This window comes from Canis aureus, chromosome 12 (assembly GCF_053574225.1).
Source record: "Canis aureus isolate CA01 chromosome 12, VMU_Caureus_v.1.0, whole genome shotgun sequence".
In the NCBI taxonomy this organism is placed as follows: domain Eukaryota; kingdom Metazoa; phylum Chordata; class Mammalia; order Carnivora; family Canidae; genus Canis; species Canis aureus.
Genome location: NC_135622.1, coordinates 53,672,135 through 53,696,934, shown reverse-complemented (window position 1 = coordinate 53,696,934; position 24,800 = coordinate 53,672,135). Strand labels below are relative to the sequence as shown.

Here is a 24,800-nt window from a genome sequence, read left to right as displayed (position 1 = left end):
AAAGCTCTCTGACACTTCCATGACTCTGCATATGCTCCTGCCAGTCTGGAAATGTCTGGTGTTCCTCTTTCCGTGGGAGCAACTCTGACTTTCAAATCAAGCATCCCCTCCAGAATGAAATGCTCCCTCTTCTGCGCCTCAATGGTACTTCATTTTACCTTATAGAATGGGTTATAAAATGTGTAATACTGTGTTGTTTCATAACTGCTTAACCATCTCCCCACTACACTGAGGGCTCCTTGAGGAAGTACAATGCATTTTATTCATGTTTATTCTCAGGTCTAACCTGACACCTGGACTCAAAAGGGAGTGTTTGCTGATTGAGAAAAAATGAATAAACACTGAGATGACATTGCTTTATAATAGTCAACAAAATATTTTTTTAAGGTGAGTCATTTAAAATTTGCTAAAGATAGTAACTTAGGAGTATATTCTACTCGTGAAACCAACATTGCATTGTATTTAAGTTAAATAAGAATTTGGAAAAAAAAAAAAAACAGTAACTTAGTGTTAAGGAGAATGGGAAAGGTTGCAGGGAGAAAAAGCAAAATAACCCTCTTGTGCACTAAAATGGTAACAGACCAACAAAGGCAACATAGTAAATTAGAAAGGAGCAAGTGCATGGCAGAGACCAAGTTGCTTGATCTTCCGTATGTTTCTTCCTCTGCAAAATGAAAACAAACTCCATGAACTGACTAAAGAGTATGCTAACTGAAAAATACTGTAAACATACAGGGATTCAACATGAGAGTGACTTTCCAGGCATGAACAGTGGTACCACTCGCTTCTACAGACAGAATGCCAGACCAATCCAGAACACATGATTTAGCTGAAGTCAAAGGCAGAGAACGAACTTGAACTCAAAACTTTAAATATATTAAATACAAATATGGCAACAAAATGCTCATCTTATTTCTTACAATTTCAGTATTTCCTATATTTCCCTTGGGTCAGTAAAGAAATTGAAGAAAAAGGAAAATGAGGTTGTTTGATTCTCCCCTCAACAGGAAGGCTATGATCTGGTGTCTCCATGTGAACCAAGACTCTTGTGAGAACAAGACAGAGAGAGAGTGAATAGAACCATCTTCCGCAGAGACAGCTCCTGAGAGTCTGTGTCTCACTCACACCAGGATGAAACTGACAAACATCCTTGCGTGGATCCATTCATCTCTTACCGAGGAAAACAGTGTAACAAGGGTAACTGAAGCCCAGAATCAACATGGCTTATTTCTTCTGGGAGCTTCAAGAATCTCAGACTGTTTTTCTATTTTCAAACAAACCAAAAAGGATTATTATGGACAAGGATACAAAATTCACAAGTAAGAAAAAATAAATTTCAGACATATAATGATCCAGGAGACTTCCCTGGCTTGTATTCCCAGACTCAAGAAGATTAGGTTCATTCTTCACTTTTTAAATTTTCTTTCTTAAGATAACAGTATATAGTAAAACACACAACCTACAGAATGGGAGAAGATATTTGCAAATGACATATCAGATAAAGGGCTAGTTTCCAACATCTATAAAGAACTTGTTAAACTCAACACCAAAGAAACAAACAATCCAATCATGAAATGGGCAAAAGACATGAACAGAAATCTCACAGAGGAAGACATAGACATGGCCAACATGCACATGAGAAAATGCTCTGCATCACTTGCCATCAGGGAAATACAAATCAAAACCACAATGAGATACCACCTCACACCAGTGAGAATGGGGAAAATTAACAAGGCAGGAAACAACAAATGCTGGAGAGGATGCAGAGAAAAGGGAACCCTCTTACACTGTTGGTGGGAATGTGAACTGGTGCAGCCACTCTGGAAAACTGTGTGGAGGTTCCTCAAACAGTTAAAAATAGACCTGCCCTACGACCCACCAATTGCACTGCTGGGGATTTACCCCAAAGATACAGATGCAATGAAACGCCGGGACACCTGCACCCCGATGTTTATAGCAGCAATGGCCACGATAGCCAAACTGTGGAAGGAGCCTCGGTGTCCAACGAAAGATGAATGGATAAAGAAGATGTGGTTTATGTATACAATGGAATATTACTCAGCTATTAGAAATGACAAATACCCACCATTTGCTTCAACGTGGATGGAACTGGAGGGTATTATGCTGAGTGAAGTAAGCCAGTCGGTGAAGGACAAACATTATATGTTCTCATTCATTTGGGGAATATAAATAATAGTGGAAGGGAATATAAGGGAAGGGAGAAGAAATGTGTGGGAAATATCAGAAAGGGAGACAGAACGTAAAGACTGCTAACTCTGGGAAATGAACTAGGGGTGGTGGAAGGGGAGAAGGGTGGGGGGGTGGGAGTGAATGGGTGACGGGCACTGGGGGTTATTCTGTATGTTAGTAAACTGAACACCAATAAAAAATAAAAATAAATAAAAATAAATAAAAATAAAACACACAAATTTCAGTGAATAGCTACATGAATTTTTACTTATATATACACACACCTATGAGTGTATAATTAAGAACACTTCCAGATGAAGATCTATAACATTCAAGGTTCATTCCACTGTCCTTTAAAAGGTACTCTGGTGAAAATATCTCAGAAGCACAAGGTTAGGTGAGTTACCTGTTCTTGTCCCGGGCGACTATAAAACTTGATGCTTAACATCCTTAATAATCCCAATGTCTTTGGTACCTACAAAATAAATACATATAATACAAAGAAAAATTAATGGAATGCTTTCTTACAGTAAAAATCCTTTTATCATGAAATCAAAACTATAGCAAACCTACTATTTTAAGAAATAGTTGAGAAAATCATCAATAGGGGTCAGAGATCCCTGATGAGACTACTTCTATTCAGGAAAAAAAAGATCCAAATGGTAAATCTAACAACATATACCGATAATCAAATGCTTTTTAAATACACACGTAACAAGTGTACTACAATCTATGCAAATCAGAAGCCACTCAAGCTCTTCTCAAATGAGGTTCCCCAGGTTATCATTTTATCCTTTCATCATTATAGAAAAGTCAAAATTTCCAATAGAAATTTCATTCATTAAGAAATTGATCCCATACTTGAAAAATACCAGGAAAAAAAAAATCAACATTTAGAAATCAGTATTTGAAATAATATAACACAAGACTATTTTTGTCTTTAGATCTAAAAGATACATTTATAAAAGCAAGAGAAAGAGAAGGGGATAATTTAAGAAATGTAAAACAAGTACTGTTGAAGATGTAGAGAATTTAGTACATTGCTGAGTAAATGTAAAATGGTACGGCTGCTATGGAAAAGTGTGATTGTTCCTCAAAAAGTTAAACATAAAATCACCATTTGACCAGCCATTCCATCCTAAGTATATATCCAAAAGAACTGAAAACAGGTATTCAAACAAATACTTGTACACAAATGTTCATTCACAGCAATAGTATTATATGGAAACAACCCAAATGACCATTGACAAAAAATGAACAAAATCTAGCATATCCACACAATGGAACACTGTGCAGTCATAAAAGAGAAAGAAGCATTGATCCATGCTACAACTTTGATAAACCTTAAAAATATTATGCTAAATGAAAGAAATCAGATACAAAAGACCACATATTATAGGATTCCATTTAAATGAAACAACAGATAAATCCACAGAAACAGAAGGCAGATTAGTGGCTGCCTGGAGGTGGAGGGAGAAGGAACAGGGAGTGACAGCTTAACAGGTATGGTATGGTATGAGGTTTCCTTCTGGGATGATGAAAATGTCCTGGAACTAGATCATGGTGATGGTTGTACAACACTGTGAATATACTCAATGCAACTGAAGTATATGCTTTAAAATGGTTAATGGCTGATATATTCATATTCATGAATAATATTCATATATTATATGAACTTTTCCTTAAGTGAAAAAGGCAAAGAAGAGTACTATTTTGTTGAGGTTACAAATTTTCCAGTAGAACTTCTGAGTAGCTAAAGCCATTAGTGATAGCCTAGCTCCATATCTCCCAATATTTCCTCTAACGAAAAAAGAACAAGAAGAAAGAAATACAAGGTGGCTGACTGGCTCAGTCAGTAGAGCATACAACTCTTGATCCCAAGGTTGTGAGCTCAAGCCCCATGGTGGGTATAGAGATTATTCAGGGGGAAAAAAAAAAGGAAGGGGTATAAATCTCCATGAAAACCTTGCCCTCAGTTTAACTTGAAGACAGAAGATAATCCAAACTTCAAAATAACTGTAAGTAGAAAAATAAAAAAAAAAAAAATCACCATATCCCAGGTGTCATCTCCACTGTTCCTGCTAACTCCCATGTCCCCATGACACCCACTACAAGGCCTAGAGGTAAGCAAAAGCAGACTGTAAAAATACTGCGGGACCCAGGAAGAACAGATGAGGAAAGGTAGCAAAGGGATCTGAGATCTATCTAAAATCTTTGTCAAAATTATAGTCCAAGGAAACTTGCCAGAAATAGGAAAGATTTGAATTTATACTCTGACAGAGCCCACGAGGGTACCTGAGAAAATTAACCCAAAACATCAACTCCAAGAAATATCCTAGGAAAACTATTAAACTTCACAGATAACGAAAATCCTCCAGGTCTCTAAGCAAAATGGCCAAATAACATTTGTATGTTATTTCCATGTTTCTCTTTGTAGGGAAAATAAGCGAGAATTTTCAAATTCCACAAAGCAAAAAAATAATATAGTGGCTTTAAGTTCAATGAAAGTAATGGTAAACTAAGGATTTTATATCCAGATATATTTTCCTTCAAATATCCAGCTATTGGAAAACAATTCTGAACATACAAGAATTTAAGGAGCTCTTCACCTATGAGCACTTCTTAAAACATCTACTAAAAGAGAGGTGCCTGGCTGGCTCAGCCAGTAGAGCATGCAGCTCTTGATCTCAGTGGGGGTGGTGCCTTCAAGCCCCACAGTGGGTATAGAGATTACTTAAAAATAAAATCTTACACAAAAACAAACCACACCTACTAGAAGATAGTTTCATCCAACCCAAAGATGACTGGGAACATTTTAACAAAAGAACTAACACCATTCTGAAAGAGAAACATCGAATACTAAAGACAATGAGGATGAGGGTAGAAACTAATGTGCAAATATTACTTGTTTTGTCAAAGTAGCAATAACACTATTTTAAAGGGAAGAAAACAGAAAGGGAAAAAGGAAAATAAACTAATTTTTGTAAAACCAATTAGTGGGAATTAAAGAATACCCATAAAAATGATGAACTGGTAAAATACTGGAGGGCACTGATAACCAACAAGACAGTTTAGGTGAAATGACAGAGGTAAATCCCCATGCAAGTGAATTCAAATTCAAAAGAAGAAAGAGTAAGTGTAAACGGCTCTTAAACATGCTGAAGAAGGGAAAAATAAATGAAGGTGTTAGCAGGATTTAGTGGGGTCTAAATTCCCTGAAACCAAATGAAACAAAATATTATTTATGATGGAAAAGTAAAAGCATGTGGTATGCTGAGAAATCTAATCAACAGCAAGATTCATGATGTAGGAAAAATATCCTTCAGGAAGCAAGAGTGTGAGATCTAGTGGACAAACAGATGGGTTGGCTTTAGCTGGTACAAGGACAGTTCACCTGTGAAAATGAGAAAAAAGGTAACAGAGTACGAGGGAGATGCAGGAAGTGAATGGGATCTTATAGAAATAGTCCTCTGATTATTTCTATTTACTCAGGGAGATAGGATTTCTCAGGGAAACAGGATTCCAAAAAGCCTGTGTTCTTTCCACAACAACATCCTTTACCCAAAAAGCAGCAACAGTAATAATATAAAAATTCGTTTTGCTCATTTTTATACATTTTCTAAGATTCTGATCTTAAAAATATAAACAGATAATAATAATAAACACTATAAATCATTTTATGGCTTACCAAGTACCTTCCCATGTATTAGCTCATTTGATCGTGGCAAAAGCCTTATTTAACACAAGTCTAAATGACTGAACTAGAATTCCAATCTCAGACTTCTGCCTCCCAGGTCCGGGTTCTTTTCTTTCTCCCAGTTACTGAATTCAGACCTGCCACCTATTAGAGCTTGCTGCCCTTATTTGTGGACACAGCTATATCTCTCCAACACAAAAAACCCCTTGAGGGATGCTACCTTTCCATTCCTAATACCCAGAGCAGTGATTCAATGTTGAACAAATAAATAAAACTATCTCATATTAATTTGTAAACTTTGGTCAGTGCACATATTGAATCTTGCATAGTCTATTTTTACAACCTAGCAGCCTTGTGAGAGACTAGAATGTTAAGTGTAGCAGCATTTTTTAGTCAATATCCACCCCAACACAATAGCAACCTGAAACAAACAAATTCCATGAGGATAATATCCCACACCTGACAAAAGAAACTAATCCTGTAATTCAAATTACTTGAAGGTAGGCGGAGGCTATGTGGGATGACTGTAAGTTTAGCTGTAAGACACATTTAAGAGCCACTAATGTAATTAAAATACACTTGCGGCATTTGAAGAAATTAATCATACAGCCGAGCATTCAATTTGCAATTTAATGTTTTTCCCCACTTATTCTGTCAATGCACAGGCAATTTTCTTTAAAGAGACTGCAATCCCGAACCTTCAGCTAGAGAGGGAAAGACCATAGCAAAGCAGATTCCAATACTTCAGTGAAGAGCAAAGTAAAATATCAAGCGAATTCAAAGAAGCTAAGGTGAGAAAAGGTTTCTCGGTATGTGACCATGCTCTTCCTCTCCCAGAGCATACTGTCAAACAGGCTGGCTCCATTATACTGCACTGAGATAGAGTCCCACCGTTTGCCTACTTCACCCTTCCTTGTATTCACCACCCTTACCTTTTTCTTTCTTGTTTTCCTCCCAACCTTTAAGTTTGACAAATTTCATAGCCACTGAAAAGCTGAAGTGAATGTACAACGAAATACCAGTAAGCCTTTCGCTTGGGTTCACCAGTTATTAACACTTTGTCACACTTGCTTTATCTGTGCATGTGTATACATATCTTTTAAATTATGGGTTTGACTGGGACACCTGGCTGGCGCAGTCGGAGGGGCATGCAACTCTTCCTCTTGGGGTTAGGCATTCGAGCCCCATGTTGGGTATAGAAATTACTTAAGTAAAACTTTAAATTATGTTTTTGACTAAACCATTTAAAAGTTGCAGACATCACACTTAAATTCTAGAGCCAAAACTGTTTAAACAGTTTCCAAGACCTGCCCTGGTAGATCTCACAGAGAAAACTATAAGCTGGGTATGATTTAAATCAGAGAGAAAAACAGGACTAACCCCCTGCAAAAACAAAATAATATGTTTAATATGTATAAGCAACTCCTACCTCTATGAATTATGGGATGATAATCATAGATAAATCTGACAGTACTGCTGACATCTATATAATTTCATATGGGGAGCAGGGGAAAGTACTCAACAGCACCTAGAAGAGCCATTCCTCCCATGCTCCCCTATTTTTAGTGCTCCCCTATTTTTAGCCCTCAGGTCTTAAGCTCCTTATTTGTGAAGTCTGGTTACTAACACTCAATAAGAGGTAGGATCTAGAATGGGTAGAGGGATAATGTATAGAAGGAAAAGCACAAAGCACAGTCCTCGATTATAACTCATGCAGAAATATAAATCATTATAAGGTCTGGTGGCATACAGACCACTAAGTTGAGCTAATTTTAAAAAGAGAAAAACACTACTTTGTTAGGTTAAAGTCACAATTATATACTTTAAAATATGCTAAAAGCTATAGGGGAAAAAATGAATGGAAGCTAACAATAATTGCTTAAGATTTCTTTCTAAAAGTACTTCTCTATTATTTCAACACCAAACCTTTAACTATTCATGGTTTTAAAGGATTATTTTTGAACACTGCACTTTAAAACAGAAATAACAGGACAAATACCTTCACTCCAGGAAAAAGCAATGTAACGGATTCATTTACGTTGTGTTTCCCTTTAACTTCTCAGTTTCTTCCCTCACTTGAAAAATATCTGCGTGTCCATTACATATAAGGCAATGCACTAGCACAGGGTGCGTAAGTGTGATCAAGGGCTTGACTTCCTGCAGTTTACATAAATAACCAATATGTAGGGAAGCCAATATGGCAGAGAAATTAGTACTCACTGACAGCTCCTTTTTCTTGCCTTTCTGGACACACAGAAAAACTATTTCCCAGGCCCCCTGAAGTAGGAAGGGCCATGTAATTAGTTGGCATACATGAACTGTGAGCTCAAGCAATGTCAGCTCTGGTCCCACCTTTTGGTCCTCTCTTGCCCCTCCTCTAAAGAGAGATATAGGAAACTCTGGAGGTCACCAGCCTGCATAGATTCTTTCATCATCACCTGGAACCAACTGTCCAGGGGAGTTACAGCACCAACAGTAGGCTTTGCAACAAATACAGACTAAATCGTTCTATGGCAAACCACAGAAATGTCAGGAGTTTTCATCCGTTTGTGTGACTGTGTTATTATCACAGCAGAACCTCACCAGTACTGACTATTACTATTAGCACACCAGAGTGCACTGCTACAGAACAATGGAATGAATGGCTGGGTGAATCATGCTGCTGAAGAACCTGGACTGAGGAGCTTCTGCTGGAGGTTTACTCTGATCCTGCCAATTGCTAGCTCAGTAACCCAAGGAAGTTACTTAACTGCACTGTACTTTCCTATCGATAGACAGGTGAGTACCACCACCTACCTCAAAAAGTTAGGGAAAATTAAATGACCTAATACACATAACAGCACTCAAACAGTTGCCAGCACATAAAAAGTGCTGAATAAACGTTAATGTCTAAATAAGCAAATACAAGTAACAGGACTACTGTTAGGTTCATTTTCTAATATTTGCCAATACTACCACTAAAAATGAGACCAAGTTAAAAAACGCTTTCAATAAATTTGATGTTTGAAAGTACTAAAATTTCACATGAAGTCACTTTCCTCATTTAAGACACAGCATTTCCTCCTGTCTGGCCTGAGACCTATTAGCAAAGTGAAACGCCATAAAAAATACTTACTGCAGTGACCCTGTCTCCACCATTAGTAACCTGCTTATAATAAGGCGATCCTGAAAGAACTCTCCAGGCAGACAGGCCATAGCCAGAAGCTTTTGATATGCCCACTTCAGCAGTTTCACATCCACCAACCAGCAAAAGTCTAAAAAAACAGAATAACAAAAAGAACTGATAAACTGCAGTCTGAACAAGATGACATCAAAACAATGAGAGCAAAACAGTCGCTTCCACAAAGAAAACTAAAATTACTATATGTTAAACCTAGAAGTTAAATGCTTTAGAAGAAACAACCGAAAGAAAAGCAGGTGATTTTTCAGTTAGAATTTCACCTTCACTTATACAGAGGAAAGGCTTAAACATTCAAGCACCTGAAATCCAGATGGGAATTTTAAGAAGAGTAAATAGGTTTTAAGATTGAACACTGAAGAAACTGTATTAACACCAATAAACTTTAACACACGGATCTGTCATCACACCCAGGTATATACGTATCCATTACAGCAGTGTGCTGTCCATGGCAAGGGCACAGGTACAGATGTTAGGAACCACATCTGGGAATGCGGGTGGAATAGCACTCTACGGTAATAACTACACTGAAACAAGACGGTGTAGTAGTTTGGATGTGCATTACGATCTGTTTACTTGTCTGTTCTACTTCGTTAGCAATTAGAGGCGAGTTACCAACAGGGCAAACAGTCTAACGTATACTAAAAGTTAAAAGTTAAAAGACTGTGCGACACTGCACAAACTGAACTGATTTGAAACCCAAACAGTTGTGACTTTTTTTATTGAGGTTTAAGTGATACAGAACACATTAGTTCACGTATGTAACATAATGATTCAAAATGTGTATATACTGTGAAATGATCCCCACAATAAGTCTAGTTGATATCTGTCCTATACACAGTTACAAATGAATTTTTTTTTTTACAAATGAATTTTTTTCTGGTGATAAAAGCTTTTGAGATCTACTCCCTTAGAAATTTTCAAATATGCAATACAGTATTTTTTACCTAGAGTCACTACAGTCATGATTTTCCAGTCATGTTCACTAAATCTGAGAGAGAACTATATAACATATTATAATCATCTATCTAAAAGAGAAACATGTGAAAGTAAAGTTCTGACATATTAAAGGAAGCACTACAATTACCAGTGAATTATTTTTTGATCCCAATGACAACAGGCAATATAATAAGGGAAAAGAGAGGCCACAGGTTTCTCTGGTCTTGTGCATATAATGCTCCCCCAACGTGAACTACCACTGTGCCAATGACAGACAACAATTACCAAGCTCCTTTTAAAGCAAAATACACATAGTACTGTCACCACCATGTACTAATTTTATCAAAAAGAGGATGCACTCCATCACACAAATCAGTCTTTACCTTTCCTAGACCATGTTCATAGTAAAACCAAAACTTAAAAAACTTTTTCTGCAAAGCAGTTGGAAAGTAAAAGAAAACAACACTTTATAAGGCTCTTTAGTGTTGACTTATCAAAAGGGTTTACTTAAAAATAATCCAAAACAGGTGTGTGGAGGAATAGCTGGGGATATCTATGAAACAAAACTGGTCACAAAACAATTGCTGAAACTGAATGACAGTCACAAAGGAGTCAATATACTATTGTCTCAATGAACAGGCTTCAAATATTCCAAAAAGAATTTTTTTTTCAAAAGTCAATTTGTTAAACAAAACAACAACAACAAAAAAAACAACTCTGAGAGCACCTAGCTGGCTCAATCCGTGGAGCACACATGCAATTCTTGATCTCAGGGTCACATGAGTTTGAGCCCCATGGTAGGCACAGAGATAACTTAAAAAAAAAAAAAAAAAAAGTAAAAATAAAAGCCAAAAAAAAATCCCCTGAATAAATAGAAACAAAACAGGTAATTTTGAATATCTACATTTCTGCATTTAATCTCAATGTTTTTTCAAACAGGAAATACGTGATTCATAAAACATATCTTTAAAAATTAGTAACCTATGATAATAAAAACACTGAGAATTCAACAAATCCCCAAAAGGCAAGGATAAAGCAGATCCTGATAACTAAAATAATTTTCTTCTGCTCAATGTACAACATATACATTTATATTAACAGTGTAATTCTTTTCTCAAGGGATTGGACTTTATTATTTAATCTGCACTACTATGTCATGGAAGGGACAAAAATTTTCAGATTAAAAAATATATGTAGCTTTTGGCTTTCAGCTTGGCAGAAGCAAAGGTACAACTGCCTTCAGCCATCCAGAATCCGGGTTCATCTGACCCTAGTTGCCAACCCCACCCACCTCTACCGTGCCAATGAAGTTTAATTCCAATGAGATCAAAGATATATCTGAGGTGCACCGGTGGCAAAGTCAGAGCCACGTCTGCCATGGCCCCCAAGATCCATCCCCCCGCCCACCAACGTCTGTCTCCAAAAATGGTTGGCGACACCACCAAGACAACCGGTGATTAGAAGGGTCTGAGGATAACAGTGAAACTGACCATTTAGAACAGACAGGTATGGACTGAAATGGTACCTTCTGCCTCTGCCCTGATTATCAAGCCCTCAAGGAACCACCAAGAGACAGAAAGAAGTAGAAAAACATTAGCACAGTGGAAATATCACTTTTGATGAGACTGTCAAGATTACCCAACAGATGTGGCACCATTCTTTAGCAAGAGAATTCTCTAGAACCATTAAAGAGATCCTGGGGACTGCCTAGTCTGTGGGCTGCAATGCTAACGGCTACCACCCTCATGACATCATAGATGACATCAACAGTGACCACCTCATGACATCACAGATGACATCAACAGTAGTACAGTAGAATGCCTCATTAGTTAAGAACTGCAAAGGAGGGGCATCTGGACGGTTCAGTTGATTAACTGTCTGCCTTCGGCTCAGGTCATGATATCAGAGTCCTGGGATGGAGCTTGGATCAGGCTTCCTGCTCAATGGGGAGTCTGCTTCTCCCTCTCTCTGCCTCTACCCCCCCACTTGCGCTTATTCTTTCTCTCAAATAAATAAAATCTTAAAAACAAAAAAAGAATTGCAAAGAAAGTATTTCAATGAAGGATTATTTGACAGACATACATATATGTATGTATGTATGTATGTATGTATGTATAAAACTAAGCCTGAATTCTGAAGGAGACAGAGCTAACTGAAATTTCAGATTTCTTATCTCTTGGTCTTAACACTAGAAGATACTTCCTCTCTCTGATTTTTTGATAAACATCATAGCCATGCATACATCAAACTGGCTACATGACAAACTCCATCAAGAACAAAAAAGATTCCACATCTTCTTCCAAACAGCCTTTCCTCCACTAATGCACAATTGAAGAATAAGTGGAAGAAGAGGCAGAATGATGGCACTAATCCTGTACTGCCCTCCCCTAGATGGTAAAATGATGTAACTTGAATGAAAACAGTCAATGAAAACGAGGGGAGAGAAGTCTAAGAGCTGACACAATAAAAAGAATGTTTCCTGAGTGACTGAATTTAAAGCTCCAATTTTCTCTGTCACGAGCACACTGAAAGTTGCCACAGCAACTCCACTTCCCCTGCCTGTCCCTGTGCTTGCTAGGTTCTAACAGTAAGGTATGAGAAGACAAGGCAGGGAGAAAGGGAAAGGTCATGGCCACAGAGGTGGGAGAAATGGGGTGGGGGTAGTGATTCACTGATAAAGACAGCAGTAGACACTGTTAAGATGATAATCTGATAAAGAAAAGTATTAGGAAAAAAAATTTCAAAATGTTTGTGAAAGACTAAGAGCCATGAATAAAGAGCAAAAATACCATGCATGTTCTTTAACAAACTCTCAATACCTTAAAGATGTCAGTTCTTCTTAATCTATTATTTGAATGCAATTTCAAATAAAATCCCAACAGAATTTTTCATGGAACTGAAACTGACGTAATGGAACTAGACAAATCTGAAATTCACAAGGGAGTGTACAGTTCTAAGAAAAGCCAATTCAACTGACACTGATAATCTTTCCCTTTGAGTGTGCTCTGTGCATCCTGACCTGAAAATACTTTCTCTAACCTAGTGTTAGACATGCTCCTTAAAATTTCACCATAGTAAAATCTAAAACTTCTATCCATACAGAGAAAAGATAAATCACACACCAAGAGAACACATAAAAGTAATAGCATTAGCAAACAATTTATATAGATCTCCCACAATCAGCCCAAAAGAAAAATGGACAAAGAATTAAGCAAGTCACAAAAGGAAAAATCCAAAAGTCAATAATGCAGATTAAAACAATATAGATTTAGGGGTGCCTGGCTGGCTCATTTGGTAGAGCATGCGACTCTTGATCTTGCTGTTGTGCTAAGCCCCATATTGGGAATAGAGCTTATGTTTAAAAAAAATAATTTAAAAAATCAGTAAAACAATACAGGGAATGTTTAAAGACACAGTATCTCTCTCTCTCTTTTTTTAAAGATTTTATTTATTTATTCATGAGAGACACAGAGAGAGGTAGAGACACAAGCAGAGGGAGAAGCAGGCTCCATGCAGGGATCCTGATGTGGGACTCAATCCCTGGTCTCCCTGGGCCGAAGGCGGCGCTAAACCGCTGAGCCACCCAGGCTGCCCGACACAGTATCTCTTAAAAAGTACTGGTGAAACTGCAAATTGGAGCAATCATTTTGGAGAATGATATGACAATACCTAACAAACATATATACCCAACAATCCTACAAACTGTTCTAAGGAAACTCTAGAGAAATTGCGGTACAGGTATATTTATCTCTTGGTAAAAGAATATTTCATGCAGTACTATTTACAATGCAGGAAAACTGGGAGTATATTAAGTGTTTAAAAGAGATGAATAAATTCAATAAAGAGTTCAGGGAAACGTATGCAATGGAACTACGATAGACAGAGACAGACAAGGTCACACACCAAAATCATATGAGTAGTTATCTCTAGAAAGGGACAGTGACACAAAATAATGGAATAAGACATTTTGTTTGTAATACTGTCTCTTTTATTCATGTATGTGTATGTGCACATATCACATACCTTAAGTAAAAAGAAAATCTTAGTATTAATAATTCTGAATAGTAGGTACTTAGGTGTTCATTACATCATTCTCTCGTACTTTTCTCTTTAACTTAAAAAGAACATTAAGATACAGTATCTCAAATTATGTACATAAATTTTTCCAGTTAATGAAGTCCAAGAGAGAAAATTCCGTAAATTGGCTTTAGCACATAACACCAACCCACAAGTCTAGCCAAATACTGAAAATAAAATTAGCATATCATTTACTTTGTGACATTTTGAGGTTATTTACACATTAATAGTTTTAGCTTAAGCATTCAGTGGTTTACTACTGAAAGGACTGTTAGATTTTTGCAGAAAGTAAATCCACAGACAATACTGTAGGAAATAACTTATAACATTAATGTTCTTCTGTTGCAATAATTTCCTCCATCCAGAATATTCACACGCAGTAGTAACCAGTACCTCCTTAAATATACATAGTATTTCGCTAAGGACTTACTTTAAGAATCCCATTTTGAAGTAACTGTTTTAAAATTTTTCTTTAAAAAATATAAAGCAAAAGAGATTTTCTTGAGTACAAATTGAGTTCTCTACACTAAAGCACATGATGTGTGGGAATTAAAACTGTACTTCTTAACGAGAAAGGAGGAGGGAAGGAGGCAGGGAGGTGGGCAGAGGGAGAGAGATTAATTTGCCCAATAATCTTTGGCCTCAAAATTTTGTGGAAAATAGAAAAATGTTGGGTCTTAGGCTCTAATACCTCTGCAACAAATGTAATCTTAAGAAATGCCCTACATCCCATCAGTATTTGCTAAATGCAAATTGCCTGCAAAGCAATGAGGAATATGTTAAGCAACTGAAGAAGCTTCTTAATAAACCATTCACACTTCTTCTTGGCATCAATTTGTAGTGTCACATTTAGCTGTCCCAGTTCATCAGGATCAAGCACAGTGTGATGCTTAGGGGCACATTTTCTGTCCCCTATCTTCCTTTCCTCAGATGGCCTTGGAGATATATTGATACACAGGAATGAAAATGAGCACAGTCCACTCCAGGAGAAGGGATAAGTCAACACAAGTCACTATTCCACAGGACCTCTTCAATGACCTTGGAGTCAGGTATAAAGACAGCCCAAAGGATAGGTAAACTACATGGCGGAAGAGGCCAAGGAAGGCTTCACAAGCTTAATGTCAGTGAAAAGTTTACCCTTCAAACAATTTCCCTTTTCCCAGACAGATAAAGGAACCACATAAAGAGCATCCTAAGCCAAGTGAACTTGGTGTCAAAGCGCAGAATCTAGTTTGTAAAATGGTGTGTTTGGAGAATGAAAAATGCAGTGCATGCTTCTAGTCTAGGAGTCCTTAACATCACAAAAGTATGCCTTGTTCCTTTCTTGGGCATAACCTTCTACCTTTTATACTGGAACAATTATTTAAATGATGCCTCCATTAGTAAATTTGAAGCCACTTGGGCACAGAGATCATATCTGTATTCTTCACAGTATTTACCACAATTGTTCCACTCAAGAAACCTCTATCTGTGCTACTTGCCAAGCACTACAGGGCAAAAGATAAATAAGACACAGTCCTTGTCCTTGGCTTAACCTCCCCAGGCTTCACTTCTCCCACCTGAGATATGAAGGGGCTGAGCCAAATGACAAATGAACCTCTTTCCCAGCTCTGACATTCTAAGAGTCTAAAACTCAAAGCAGGAACATAGGGATCAGACAACAAAAATAAACTGTGACTGATGTAGCCAAAAACACAAGAAGGGGAATTAAATGAACAGGAGTAAAGGCAGAGGCCAGAGCAGAATGAGGGGCAGTAATAGGGGGGTGGTCGAGGCCACCTGAGGAAAGGAAGGTAGCAACGGAATGTGTGTCCTAAGGCATCACACCACACGTGATCCCGATGAGCCAGGAGAGCTAAATGTGACACTACAAATTATTTCCAAGAATTTTAAACGGTTTATTAAGAATGTTCTGCAACCTAGTAATTGTTGGAAGAACCTGCCATCTAGTGGCTCAAAATTTCTTAAAGCTGAGGAAGAAAGGAAGTTTGAAATACAAGGAGACGCGCCAGTATATGCTCTGTCCAATGACTGCTGGGCTTGCAGCACACAACCCGCAGAAGAAGAAAAGAAATTACAGGTCTCAAATTTAAAAAGTGCCTAAGATCGTGCCTGTCTAAAGAAGGGCTCTGAAAAAATAAATAATTAATTAATTAAAATTAAAATTAAATAAAAAAAAAAGAAGGGCTCTGAAATTGTTACATACTACTTCACAGCTAGAAGTCAGTCCTCTCCTGGGACAATGGAAACTATCCCACTTTAATTCATTTTTGGTATATCTTACACATTCTTTATTTCAAAAATCTTATCACTTCAAAATTTAAAATTCTGCTTATATTTGTTTATTAGATACAAAGCTTATAGGAAGAAAACATACATAATCATGACTCTTTACATGAGTGGTTCTCAAATACACATAGGCACCAGAATCAGCTACAGTGCTTGTAAAAACAGACAGCTGGGCCACACCTCCAGAGGTCTAATTCTGTAGGCCTAGGATGGAGTCCAAGAGTCCACATTTCTAACTATCTCTCCCAGTGATTCTGATGCTGCTGGTACAGAGATCATGCTTAAGAGCGCGGCTTTACGTTATACCGGAGTCTATAATCTGAGCTCTGGAGGATAGAGCTCACTAGAAATCAAATTATGAAGCATGACACTATTCAGCCAATGCACGCTTAAGAATGATCACAAAGGATTTTAATGAATGGCTAGTTGTTAAAGGCAAAACAATGAGGATTTTTCTTGGATGGGAAAAGACTGCTTCATTTAGTAATAGAAATTATATTTTTCTAGCAATTTAAATAATCACACATTTAGTGTATTTAAAATTGAGTGGTACCTTGCTATAAACTCCTTAAAATACAATTTAGAATTGAGAACCAAGAGGTGTAAGGAAATCTATATATAAATTCAATACTCCTATATCTCCTAAGCAGAGCTGAACCTATACGCAGATAGATGGTTAGATGGCATAGAATTGAGGTTGGCAAATATTTTCTATAAAAAAACAGAAATGTTTTATTTTAAGGTCTGGAGGCTATAATGGTCTCTTTCACAACTACTCTGTCATAGTACAAAAAAGCATGGATAATATATTGTTTTAAAAAGTGTGACCAAGTTCTAATAAAATTTTATTTGTGAACATTGAAATTTGAATTTCATATAGTTTTCATGGGCCATAAAATATTCTCTTTTTTTTTTTTAATATTTTATTTACTTATTCATGAGAGACACAGACTGAGAGAGAGAGGCAGAGACACAGGCAGAGGGAGAAACAGGCTCCATGTAGGGAGCCCGATGTAGGGCTCGATTCCGGGACCCCAGGATCATGCCCTGGGCCGAAAGCAGGCACTAAACCGCTGAGTCATCCAGGGATCCCCATATATTCTTTTTTTAAAAAACATTTTTAAAAATGTAAAATCTATCCTTGGCTCACAGACTACACAAACAGGTCAGATTTGGCCTATAGGCCAGAGTTTTCCAACCCTGGGTACAGAGAAAAGCTTACTGAGCCTAATTATCAGAAGCCATGAGTTTACCATGTAGAAGTCATTATCACTTTAGGAAAGTCTCTCAGGGCTTAGTTTCTCTATCTACACAAGAGCAATTAGGATGCCATCTTACTGGGTGGGAAGACTGAGATTCAATAAGTAACTGGTAATCAGTAAAGACTCTAAAATTTTTCAATTATAACCTTAATAACTTCAGGTTATTAAGTCAATTCAATGTCAATTTAAGAAGTGCCTCAATTTTGCAAGGTGCTGTGCTAGCAGTATAAGAAATGCTGTGTAAGGAAACCAAATTTTCCCTGCACTGAAGGAATTTATAGTCCCATAGGCTAATGAGCCTGTGATTTCATCTAAGAAAGGTTTGAGAAAACCTGTTTCAGGACTTTCATTCATACAGTTCTCCAGCCTGAGCTCTTACATTTTAATTCTTCCAAACTCAGGCTTTCATTCATTTACTCAACAAATATCTAATGAGCACTCTATACACCAGGCTATATTCTAAATGCTGAAAATAGAGCTACAAATAACACAGATAAAATTCCTGCCCCCGTGAGGTTTGTATTCCAGTGCATCAGTACTGCTTTTTCCCTTTTCATATTTTGACAAAGCCAAGTAAATGTTAACAACTGAACCAAAATTTATTGATAGATATGCAAAGCACTGGAATCAGCACTGATGATACAGTGCTAAGACAAGGTATAAACAAATGAGGAAAAAAGGGAGGGGGGACAAAAAGCACAAATACCTTGAAGAACAAAAGCATTTTGACCTATATCTTGGTATTAAAATAGTAATTATTGCTTGAGAGCTTGACGAAACTTCCAACAAAACTATCTAGGCTTTTGTTATTAAAAAACAAACAAAAAAAGCATTTTGAGAAATATAATTTATATAGGTCTAGAGTTATCCATAACAGGAGTCTGTAAACTATAGGCCCTGGACCAAATCTGGTCCCACTGGCTATTTTTGTGAATGAAGCTTTATTAGAATACAGTCAGGCTCATTCATTTATGTATTATTATGGCTGCTTTCACACTACAGTGCAAGAATTGAATAGTTACAAAAGAGACCATGTGGCCCTTTACAGAAAATGTATGCCAATCTTGGTCTAGAGCAAAGAAACATGAGAGGGTGTGACAGGAGGCTAGAGAAGTTAAAAGACCAAATTGTAAAAGGCTTTTAATGATAAACTCAGAGGAGTCATATCTGTATCTCAATGACCGAAGAAAATTAGAAGACTTTTAAGTAGGCAATCAGACTTACATTTAAGACTTGTATTCTTTGCTAGAAACACAACACAAAAGAATTTTGAGGTGACCAGACTGGAAGCAGGGAATACATGAGATAAATTGACGAAGCAATGAGTGTCTAAACTAGAAGGATGGCAGCAGAAATGAAGAGAAAGGGACACCTGGGTGGCTCAGTGGTTGAGCATCTGCCTTTGGCTCAGGGCGTAATCCTGCAGTCCTGGGATTGGGTCCCATGTCGGGCTTCTGGCATGGAGCCTGCTTCTCCCTCTATGTCTCTGCCTCTCTCTCTCTGTCTCTCATGAATAAATAAATAAAATCTTTTAAAAAAAAAAAGAAATGAAGAGGAAGAGACAGATTGGATACATATAACAGAGAAATAATAAGCACGTCTTTAAGATTCATAAGAATGAGTTAAGAGGGGCACCTGGGTGGCTCAGTTGGTTAAGCATCTGCCTTCAGCTTAGGTCATGATCCCGCATTGGGCTCTCTGCTTAGCAAGGAACCTGCTTCTCCCTCTCCCTCTGCCTGCCGCTCCCCTACTTATGCTGTCAAATAAATAAATAAATTCTTTTATAAAAAAATGAATTAAGAGTTACCTAAAGTGAATCTTGGGGTTTGGGCCAGATGGAAATGCTATATATCAAGATTAGGAAATACAGGAGAAATGTAGGTTTGGAGGTAAAAAATGATTAACACAGTTAGAATATAATGAGGGTAATTGTGAGTTAGCTACTCAAGAAAAGATGTTCTGTACCCAGGTGAATAAATAGCTCTGTGGCCCAGAAGTGACATATGGAATACAGATTTTGGAGCTATTACATATGCATTTAAGTGGTGACAGGAGTTTGGTTTTGCCTATAAAGATATATAGAGGTAAGGGAAAAATGGCCAAAGGATTCCACTAAAAATTTTATTGGAATTAATAATCAGGTTCAGCAAGGTTGTAGAAAATAAGACCAATATACATAAATCAATAGTATTTCTATATACTAGCAATAAGCACCCTGGGAAAAAAAAATTAGAAACAAATCCCAAACTTCAGATACCAATATAGCTCTTCCAAATGATCTTTGGCACACAAGAACAATTATTTATAACTTCTATTTATTTAAAGTCAACACGCTTTTCTTTTTAATTTAGCTTTGTCATAATTCACTGTTCTGTGATATCATGGATTTTTTACACAAATTAATATTAAATAAAGATTTGTGCATGTATTACTACCTAAAACCATTATACATTTATCGCTCACATTTTGGGAGAGACAACGTAAGTGGAATAGAAAATAATACCTAAAATGGAATAATTTCCTGGCTGCCCAGGTGATAGTCATGACCCCTGTCATAAGGGAGACAAGGTGACAGACACAGGCTTTGAAGTTCAGATGCTCTTGAATAAATGCACTCATATGGACTGAACACACTCCTATCATGCCTTGTGTCCCAGGTCAGACAGGGAAGTGCAAAAGTGTTGGCAGTATTGCACATGTGGGTTTTTTTAACGTATGTATACACACATTCTTTACTATATAAAGAATACATATGTGTCAATTAAAAGTTCTTAGTAAGAGTATAAAAGTTCCATTGGCAAAAGGTTAATATGTCAGATGATGATTTTAATTTACTTGATGAGGGGATGTATACATCCCCTTCCACAATGTATGCATATATAAAATAATCACATCACACACGTTAAATGCCTTACAATTTTGTCACTTCTATCTCAATAAAACTAAGAGGAGGGATCCCTGGGTGGCGCAGCGGTTTGGCGCCTGCCTTTGACCCAGGGCGTGATCCTGGAGACCCGGGATCGAATCCCACATCAGGCTCCCAGTGCATGGAGCCTGCTTCTCCCTCTGCCTGTGTCTCTGCCTCTCTCTCTCTCTCTCTCTGTGACTATCATAAATAAAAAAAAATAAAAAATAAAAAAATAAAAAAATAAAACTAAGAGGAAAAAAAATTCTGCCAGAAAGGCTATCCTTACTGTAGTCATGAGGAAATCCAGGCACGTCAGCTATGTCTCTAGGGTAACTATCCTTTACCTTACTAAACAAACTTGATTATAATTGGGCTTCCCATATAGGTCTGTCAAGACATGTGTCCTGACTCATAGGAGTTAGTTTTCAAAAATAAAATATTAAATTTTGAGTTAATATTTGCCAATAGCGTAAAGTCTGGGGTTTTGGGGGGGTTTGGGGAGGGTTTGGGGGGGTTTTTTGCATGTGGATGTCCAGTTGCTTCAGCACTATTTGTTGTAAAGACTATCTTTGCTCCTTCATTAAAGATTAGTTGACTACATTTACGTGGGCTGATAATTTTTTTTTTTTTTTAACATCAAGCTTTTGAGCTTTGTTAGTTCCTAAGGGTAATATGCTCTTGGCAAGCTGGCAACTTCAGTTTTCTGGGTCTACAAGACCAGGTATTGACTAGGGTAACCTTGCTAAAGAAATGCTAACTTCTGGAAAACTGTCTGACTATCCAATCACGCTCCATAAAGCTGGTGTTTAGCTCGTGTTTGTCATCTCTACATCTCGCCAACGCCTGAGCAGTTTGGCATGCGGCAGGCTTCCAAGGAATATTTACAGAGCTAGAATAAACACACACGCATTCTCTCTTCGCATGTGGCTAGACAAGAGAAGAAAAACACCCAGCTCTGTTACTTCCACACCTTGTCCTATACCAGTTAGCTCCTAATAGGCTCAGACCTGGGCTCACAGCACTTCTCAATCCAGTGTTCTAGGCATCCACAGTCTACAGAAAGGAGATAACACCTAAAACAAAATGTAGTCCTACCCTTCATTAGGGCAACTTCAAAAGCAAGGAGATCTTTCATTCATTTTACTTAACCTTCCAAAGCCTTAGCAAAGGGTTCTCAAGAGTAGTGGGGGCATCAGAATCCCCTAGAGAGTCTTTTAACAAACAGATGCTATAACCACATCCTATACCTTAACCGATCAAGTCTTTAACAGTACAGCCTAGGTGATTCTGTTATCCATACCTTGTTAAGAACCACTAACCTAGTAAGCAGAATATCCATAGCAATGCTAACTAACAAGTTAATTTAGATTTCCCAGATGTCTTTAAGTGATTCTTTCCCTTGACCCACAGCTGATGCCAATGATCATCTGAAACAAATTCCCTCCCAAGCCTCAGGATGGATTTAAGCAACTCCACTGCAAAAGCCTAGTATGTTCAGCACCTGCCCATCTGGATCTGGTCCATTCTATGTCTACCTTGGATCCTAATTATAGAACTACTCAGGTTCTGAAACCAAATTCACCTTCTGCTCCAGCATTAGCAGCTCAATTACTAAAGTCTTCTTCAAACTTGTTCTCCCAAGGAAAAAAGTTTTGTCTTTGAACCCTAACTGTGGCCTGTCAAGTATTCCTAACAATGGGTTCTGTCTCTAATGCCTACTACCAAACTCCCTACCACAATATTCCTCTGTTAAATGCTATCTAGTAGTCTATACCAGACCTCATAGGTTCTTGAGCAGCCTACCAAAACCATGTACTGTGTTCAGTGAATGCCAGCAAAGAATGGTCCGGAAAGAACGACTTACTTTGAAATTACACAGCTAATAAGTAGAACCAAGAATAGAATTCTGATCTTCTGTCTCCTAACCCAGCACACATTCTATGAGGTCAGAAACCTATATTTTTTTAATTTCCCATTTATCCATAAAACATAATTAAATATCACTCCTTCATTCCTATAAAATAAGCCAAAGATAACTTCTCCTTTCAGCTCTCTACTCGCAAAGGGAATGCACAACAACCAGCTTCACTTCAAGTAGAAGAAGAAATTCATTCTGGTCCAAGTTACTTCCTAAAATTGCATTTCCATAAATCTTTGCAAAGGGATTATAGGGTAATCCTTATAACCAGGGGATGGGGAGTATAAACAAAATATAAACTATCTTGCCTAAGATTAATGAAATGCTCTGACATAATAAAAATTTTTTAAAGAAAAAGTTATCATATCAAGTTAAATTATAACCAAAACACTCCAAAAGAAAAAAATTAATCAACTGATTGATTTACCAGCTGAACAGATAAAAACCTCCAAACACTGAAGTCTTGGACTTAAAATGCACCCAGCTGGAAGCTGCTAAGGACCAAGATACTTCTGAGTCACACATGACTACCTATCTGTAAGATATTCTGGATGAAAAAAGATCACAGGATACGGCCAAGACTCTCCACTTCCCTGTCTCCCCAAAACAAATGTTTGTAAAAACAAAAAATTTAGTCTGTGAAGTTCGGAAGTCTCTTACTCACACCGAAGAGCTTTCACCTCTATGAGACACCGCAGCTTTCTCGACAGACAACAGCACCCTTCACTTCTCCTCAAAAAACTGACCTGAACTTAGAAAAAGGAGAATTTTCTCATGCTGGAGAAATGAGAAATTGAGAGGCAAAATGAAAAACTCCTTAATACAAGGTCAACTCAATTACTGACACTCACACTTCTCAGGTACAAGGCTGCACATTAATCTCTCAAATGCCAATAGCCCCTACATTATCAAAGGCCAAATGCATTCTCTCACTGCAGTGGGAAATAATCAGCAACGATCATAACTACAGTGTTCTCTTTCCTATTCTATAAGCAATCCCTCATAAAATTGTTAATCTTATCTAGTTAGGATTTATAAAAAATATCTTAATGCAATTTATACCTAACTGGTCTTCCAACTGTCAGTAGAGCATATCTTTTCCCTTATCGATGCCCCGATTCATGCCCCGATTCTCATAGAATACGCATGACCTGAAGAACCAGAAAGACGGGCTATGTTACAGCAACGTGATAGCTGTGATAATCCACCGATTGGCTTCCAAATGCAACTCCTAGATCTAACAGAAGTTATGGCTCAAAGAAGGAGAATAAAACTTGCAAAAAAAAAAAAAAACTTGCCTAAGCCCTTGCATAAACCTTTAAGGTAGGGAACTTTCAACACCACCCTCTCCACAAGATCAACTTTAAATATTTGTGGGACCAACCTATATTTCCCCAGATAAAGCTATGTATTAAGAAGAGACTGTGGCCCTCCAGCACACTCTACTGCACCCCTTTCCCTTTCCATCCCCCAAAACTGTTTTCCTTCCCTTCCGTCCCAGGGAAGTTACCATCCTGTTACTTGAGAGTCCATTCACACAACAAACATTTTTGATTTCCCACTAAGTAGTAGCTATTCTATTTGGACTGCTGCCTTTATCCCAGGAATATAAAGGGCTCATGTTTTTAAAGCATCTATGATTTGGTTGTGGAAAATCAGAAACCCACATGAGATGACCACATCAACATACATAAAGCATAGCCTTTTACCACTGCAGGATGCCAGTTCGTACTGGTATTCCTCAGCCTCCCCTAAAACAAACAGCTTTCTAAAGACCATGTCTTATTCCATCTTCTGAGGCTTCCCTAGACTAGCAGCGGCTCCAAATGGTGCATCAATTACCAACTACTCCTCAACCAAAGTCCTTTGTAATCTGACTATAACCTATTTTAAGGCAACCATATTTTATTATTCCCTATAAATGTTGTCTCAAGTTCTTCTGCACAAACTGGATTTGACCAAAAACAGTTAGGAGGAAAGAAACTTTTATAATCATCCCAAAAGTCTGGATTCTCCCTTGTACAATGGTGACATATATTAGTCATGGTTCTTCCCCACAGACAGTAAGAGTATCTTTTCTTAACGTAAAGCTGAGTAGCTTTCTTAATATAAAAAATGGTCAGGGACACCTGGGTGGCTTAGCGGTTGAGCATCTGCCTTTGGCTCAGGTCGTGATCCCAGGTCCAGGGATCAAGCCCCACATCAGACTCCTGGTAGGGAGCCTGCTTCTCCCTCTGCCTATGGCTCTCTGCCTCTCTCTGTGTGTCTCTCATGAATAAATAAATTAAATATTTTTAAAAAAGAAATGTTCAAATGAAGGCCTATGTAGAGTTTTTTCTTTC

General features: G+C 37.6%; 1 protein-coding gene across 3 annotated transcripts in view; it reads right to left on the bottom strand.

Annotated features, from left to right (window-relative positions):
• Positions 1-24,800, bottom strand: part of NBAS (NBAS subunit of NRZ tethering complex) — a 317,777-nt gene that overhangs the window by 257,002 nt on the left and 35,975 nt on the right. For all 3 annotated transcript variants that reach the window (XR_013349722.1, XM_077844073.1, XM_077844072.1), the window contains exons 10-11: positions 9,003-9,141; positions 2,597-2,665 (exon numbers count right to left, since the gene is read on the bottom strand). Coding sequence is in view for 2 of the 3 variants with exons in the window: in XM_077844073.1 (XP_077700199.1) it covers positions 2,597-2,665; positions 9,003-9,141 (208 nt within the window). In the remaining variant the exon portion in view is untranslated. The remainder of the gene's footprint in view (positions 1-2,596; positions 2,666-9,002; positions 9,142-24,800) is intronic.